Here is a 6,425-nt window from a genome sequence, read left to right as displayed (position 1 = left end):
GGTGAGTGACGTAACGTGTAGCCAAAAAACACACACACAAAAGAGCGATCTTTTCTTGGCAGATGTCGAAAACACGGAGAGACAAGTCGGGGCGGGGGGGGGGGGGGGGGCAGAGAGAGGTGGGCTGTGGATGAGGAAAGTGGAATATGTTGGCAGCACAGACGCTGGGAGAAAAAGAGTGAGAGCCAAGAAACCACCCACACACGCACACGCACACGCCTTCCGACGGGCCTCCTTACTTTTCCTCTGTCGTCGTCTTCGTTGTGTTTTCTGTTGTTGGTGTTCCTTCCTGGGCAGCACACCTGCACTCTTTGGCGGCACGAGCGTTGTATCCGTCTGATGTAGCACGTAAGGGCTGGTGAGGAGTTGCAAAGCGGTGCACTACAGCGCAAAAAAAAAAATCACCGACGAACAAAACACAGAGTGAGAGGGCAAAGTGAAGAGATGCGATGTTGACGACGCTCAGCGAGTCCGACCGATTCAATCAACTAATCCACCATGTACACAGGTGCAAAGGTAAACGAGAAAACGGCAACAGGGAAGGGGGAAATTCCACTGCGGGAAGCGCGTGTCAATCGAGCAGCAGCGCGGAAGACGGTGGAATCGAGAGTGAAGAAGTGACGTGGACCAGGCAGAAGAAAGCGAGACAAAGAGAAAGGAGGAAGAAAGAGCAAAGAGAGTGCACGTATACGTCTGCTGAGAGGACATTCATGCTGAGGGAGAGTGCAATGACCGCCATGGGTATTCTGGTCACCCCCACTACTACTATTGAACGTGACCAGAGCGGGAGAGAGAGAGAGCAGGAATAGGAGACTGCTTCGCTTTCTTCAAGTAACACCGACAACAGCAGAGCACTTCAGTCCCCCTTTTTCTCCACCACGTGTGTGTTCTCTGAGAAAAATAGGAAAGGGTGGGCTGGTTGCTTTACTCAAGGGTCCGAGAGAAGATCATGATGAGGCAAACGAGATTTACTCCATCAACCCACGTGCAGCGCTGCCTTCACCCATTCAGTCTTTCCTCCCCCAACACGCAGCGACAAACAGAGCTGAACTGTTGGGACTCTCTTCTACGTTTGTCTCGGTCCACAGTTGATGTTGACTGGAGGGCAGCAGATCACTCTGGAGGTCACGCGTGTATGTTCGGTTTTTTATCATCTCGTTGAGTAAGTGAGTACATCATGTGGTGAATCCTCTTGTCGCCATGAAGTGCTTAAACGAGCGCGACCGCATCAAGGGCGTAGTGGGGGAGAAAAATAAGCGACGACTCAAACGAAGCGAAACGTAAAGTGGGGGAAAGGCAACACACGCGCAGACCTAAAAAAAGAGCTAAAAAAAAAGGCACGTCAACAACACTCCTCCGCTTTGTGGGGCCCGCTGGTTTCCGTGTTTACTTCCGTGCCGCGTACCGGCCACCCACCCCCGCCCCCCATACACGGCAGCCACGGAAGCAGTAGCGTCTCAGGAAGAAAAAAAAGGGGGGCAGCTAGACCCTGCCAGAAGACGCACGCATAGAGGCTTGCGCATCGGCGACTCAAGAACTCAGAAAGCCGGACAGCGACGAATGAGCAAAGGCACACTACAAGAAATGGGTTAGCTATGCTTAGTGACGTGTTCTCCCTCAAGAACACGTCACAGAACTCGCTCATTCGGCGTGAGCGCTTCGTAACAATCTCCCCATTCCGTAGGGCTTGAGCTGTCGTCTGGCACAGATGATAGCCTCCGTCAGGCTCTTGGCTTCACTCGTTCTTTTGTGTCGCTTTCTCATTGTCCCTTGAGAGATCATGGCGAGCACCTCGCATGTTCAACTGGCACGCGCAGCATACGCGCGCACACGCACCGGGAGTCCGAGTTCCCCTCAGAACTCGATACCGAAACGCATGCACGTTCCTGGCAGGAGTCATCACCAACGCCGGTAAGGAAGTCAACCGCACTGCAGAAAGAGTGTGTGTGTGTGTGAAAAAATAGACGATGAGGGGGGCGAGGAGTACGCACGCGATGCCAAGCCGCGGAGACAGAGGCGGAGGGAGTGGCTTGAGGAGGTACAGACTAAGGGGAAGAAGGGGGAGGTAACATGGCAAAGGAGGCGTAGACGGAAAATGGCGAGCATTCGAACACCAAAGAGGCCTACAATCTGACACACAGACGCATACATCTTGATGTGTGTGAATAGGTGGCAGAGAGAGAGACCAGCACTCATTCTCCAAGACACTATCCAACCGAATGCAAACGAAAAAGCGAATGAGAAAGACGGGAAAGGAAAGAGAGAGGGGTCCGTTCATCGGCTAAAGCATCTCAGACACCTTGCGAGAAGTATCCTCGAAGAATATCGCCCATGACGCAGAAGCAAACAAAAGTGTTTGACAAAACAACAGCAAAGAAAGAAACGCACATTAGGCGACACCAAGGCACGCACGTTTTACTGTGGCACCTGACGACGACGGCGTACGCACCATACGCTCATAGGCCTCTGAGGTGGAGGGAGAGTATGAGAGAGAGAGAGAGACAGAGAAAAAAGCGAAAGAAAGCGGTGAGGAATGATGAAGGAAACAAACGTGAATCCATGAAACGACAGCCGCAAAAACACCGGCCAGGAAATAACGAGCTTTGAGGGTACGAAGAGGGGAACAGCGAGAGGGACCGATAGGGGATGAAAGAGCTGGGGAAAGCAAACGTGGCACAACACGTAGACATCGCACATAGACCCTTCTGGGGTCGATGTATGGACGCGCAAAGAAACAAACTTTCCGCGGTGTTCTTTGGGGTGGATGGTGTGAAGCAACACCACCTAGCATGCACAGGCACACACACACACACACACAGAAGATGCTGGTGTCCTGCAATGACCCAGTTGCTCATGCGATTTGGCGGCACAGGAAGGGAGGGGCAGCGCGGAAGGGGACCGTCAACAAACAGAGAGAGAGAGAGCGCTGTATCGTTAAAGGAGAGAAAACAGCGGTGGCAGGGAACGTCACGCTTCATCCTTCTCTCCGCGGGTCTTAGCCTAACTTGGACCGGCGAAGATCCACTCGTGTTACGCTACACCCTGTCATAACCCGTGCAAACAAATACTCGCGCAGATAGCGGCGTCGATACACCTTCGTCCCATCTCAGCTAACAGGCGCAGTACAAATTTGCAGTACTCCGCTCAGGGCTGCAGCGTGGAGGACCTCCCCGTACCACGCTGAGCGAAAGGAGAGGGGGAAAAAAGGCAGTGCCGCAACACAAGACAACGAAGAAGCCCACAAAGCGGATCTGGAGAGGCAGCGGATGTGTGTGTGTGTGTGAGCGCGCGCACTTATTTTTCCTCCACTCAACACTGCCCCCTCTCCCATCCCATCTACTACTCTCCTGTGCGCTAAACTGGACATTACAAGTACCTGCGATTGCGCGGGTTGCCGCGCGGCGTTTGCGCTGCAATGCTAGAGGTAGACGCAGAGCGCTGCGGCACCTGAGGCTGCCACGCACCCAGGCGAGCACTTGCAGAGGACGTGGTGGCTTTGGAGGACTGCACGCGCGGCGGGACATTGGGACGTATAGGTTCATTCAATGAAGCGAAGCGTGCTTGTGCATATGTTGGAGTGTAGATGATCAACGTGCATGGTGCACCTCCAGAGACAGGCCTGGAAGGGCAACCAACCAGGAAAGTGTATCGCCCAGGCTTTGTCGCCTGGAACGCGATAGCGTGCTCGCGCGCGTTTGACGCATCCCCGGTAGAACAGACGAGAGCGGTGTTGTTTTCGTAGGCAGCCATGAATATCTCATCCTCGGCTAAGTGATCGCCGCGCTTTATCGATTTCGGATCAGTCACCTTATTCTGATGCAGTAAGGCGTGAACATCGCATGGACTACTCACCACGAGGTCGACACGCACACTTGTCCCGGTGCCAGGCTGCACCAGTACATCCTTTGTTAAGCAACTGTGCGTTTCGTCGATCGGACGAAGTGTGGTGAGGTTGACGGGGTTGTCTTGCGGGTAGACGGAAAGCTGATACTTTCCAAAGCAGGCCTTCTTCTTGGTGTACGGGATTAAGTAGCACGTACTGTTCGCCGGCAGCTCCATCTCCACGCAAACCTCACGAGCATCGGTGAGGAGGCCTTTCTGCACAAATTTGTGTGTGTTGTACGCCAGGAGTGGCGCCACAAGCTGCGCGTTGCTGTCAGGCCGCAAGAGCGCCAACGCCGTCAAGTGGTATACCCCAAGGTTATGAGCGTCGTAGTAGACTGGTGCGCTGTGACGCAGCTCGGCCAGCACCGTCACATTTCGGTTGGAGTTGTTCTGCACGAGGTACATCGGATTTCGCCGAAAAGTAGTGTACGTTGGATTGCCACCGCTGCATGCACCCGTCCACTCTCCAGAGACTGTGAGGCGATCCCCGCAATTGACGTGGCAACGCTGCATGCTGGAGAAGTTGCGCAGGAACACCGGCTGTGGCACGTACAGAAACTCTGGCTCGCTCTCCGGGTCTGCCTTGCATGCAGACCGCAACGTGGGTGTCCAATCAGAATCGCCCTTCGCCAGTGGCCCGTGGTACTCGGGTGCATCGCGGTAGCAGTTGTGGATCTTCACTACCACATCGGATGGGTCGTTCGACCCCGGTACGGTCTCGATCACGTCAAAAACGGCGTAGTGACAGTGGCGGTGAATCCCATCCGGCGTCATGTCACTCGACACCGCCATGAACACGTCACCCCGCTCGAGCTGCTCATGAATGCGCCGCCAGAAGGTCACATCTCGGTAGTTGCACCCCGACACCTCCGCCGACAGCTTAGCGTCTAGAGGAAGATGTGTCACTGGTCGGCCGGTTAAGTCTCGCAGCGTCTCGTGTGACGTGCACTCGTCAAACCGATTGTAACCGCCTACATACTTAGCGTAGGCCTTCTCTACCAGCAGCGGCCACCATGCACCATTGGGCGAAACAGTGAACCGTGGCACCCCGTTCGCGTCGCACGGTATTCTGTCATCGATTCCCACCGTGACAGGAGTGCCGTTGGGGTCAAAGAAAACAAAGGTGTACGGTGCGCGGACAGGGTGCGTCTTGACCTGGAAGAGGCGGTGCAGTAGCGGTGGTTGCCGGCTCAACGCTGCCAGGAACGGTGCGAGATACGTTAAGTCTCCTGCGGGGGAAGCCATGTCTGACGTTTTGGGATAGTTGGGCAAGAGCGGCTGCATGAGACCTTCAGGGTACACATCAGCAATGCGCGGCCACGCGCCCTCTGCCTGGCTGTTTGCGTCGTGGAAGGGTGGGTCTGTAAATGCGGACGCCAATTCCACCGTTTCCCGTCGGTGCTCCTCAGTTCGCTCCTCCACCTCCCTCAGCTTCGTCTTTCCTTGCGGACGACGCGGAGGACTGCAGGACTCCCCCGGCGTGCCATTTCGTTTTCTGGGCTTCGTTGCCTGGCCATCGCTTGCGGTCGTGTGCTTAATGTGGTCCCTTTTGTATTCATCTGCAAGCTCCTCTACCCGACGGCGCAACGCATCCTCGACCTCCTCCTGATACCCAGCCGAGTAGTCCTCCGGGTGGTTCATCACACGCCGCCTCTCTTCAGACAACCCCCTGAACACCTCGTCGTCACGGTATGGAATCTTGTCTAAAGGAATACCGTACGCTTCCTTGCCTAAAAACAAATATGATTCGCCTGCCTCTATCTCATCAGCGACGTTCCTGGTACTGCGGCCCATGACGGTACCGACGTATCTGCCATTCTTCTTTGGACTAGGGCTTTGTCGAGGACCACCAGGTAGATTATCAAACAGCTCTTTCTGCGAGACCTCGCTCACCGTCTCCGCAAAGATTCCACGATATACGCCGTGCAGCGGGATTTCCGCCAACTCACTCGCACGTTGCCGCAACGAGTCCACCAAGGCCGCCCTTCGACAACCGCCACCACGATCGTCGGATGCCTCTAAATTGAAAAGCTCCCGCTCCAACGCCACAAATGTCTCATCCCGGTCGAGCTCCGCGCCACCCTCAGCCAGCAAAGCCATCTTCTCCCCTACAACAGCAGATCGAATTTCGTCCTTAAACCGCCGAGCAAGTACGTGAGCACGATCGAGCATCTCTCCCTCCAGTTGACGAATTCTCTTCAGCTCTGCATCAGCCTTTAACACGACGAGATACTCCTCATTTTGCTTACAAAAAACATCATCTTCGCTCAACTTCAAAAGCACAGTGGGGACACCATCAACCACCGAATCCAACAGCCCATCGAAGCCCCTTTCCGTTGTGCGCCTACCCTTCAAAAAATTCAATGCAACAGCACTGTCAACATCTTCACAACTGCCTACATATTTCCGCATTCCCATCCCACCACTTACACAAGAACACTCGTCCTTCTTCTCAAGACAATCCTGACAATAGACAAGACCACGTGCCAAAGAAAAAACACGCACCATCATCTCCTCTTCAATAGCAGCCATCTCTTTCG

At 54.6% G+C, this 6,425-nt stretch overlaps 1 protein-coding gene across 1 annotated transcript in view; it reads right to left on the bottom strand.

Moving 5' to 3' along the window:
• Positions 1 to 3,366: 3,366 nt before the first annotated feature.
• Positions 3,367 to 6,425, bottom strand: part of LPMP_270480 (calpain-like cysteine peptidase, putative) — a gene marked incomplete at both ends in the record, with an annotated part of 14,895 nt that continues 11,836 nt past the window's right edge. The window contains one exon of the mRNA XM_010701835.1: positions 3,367 to 6,425. Coding sequence (XP_010700137.1) covers positions 3,367 to 6,425 — 3,059 coding nt within the window.

This window comes from Leishmania panamensis, assembly GCF_000755165.1.
Source record: "Leishmania panamensis strain MHOM/PA/94/PSC-1 chromosome 27 sequence".
In the NCBI taxonomy this organism is placed as follows: Eukaryota; Euglenozoa; class Kinetoplastea; order Trypanosomatida; family Trypanosomatidae; genus Leishmania; species Leishmania panamensis.
This window is presented reverse-complemented; position numbering and strand designations above follow the sequence as displayed.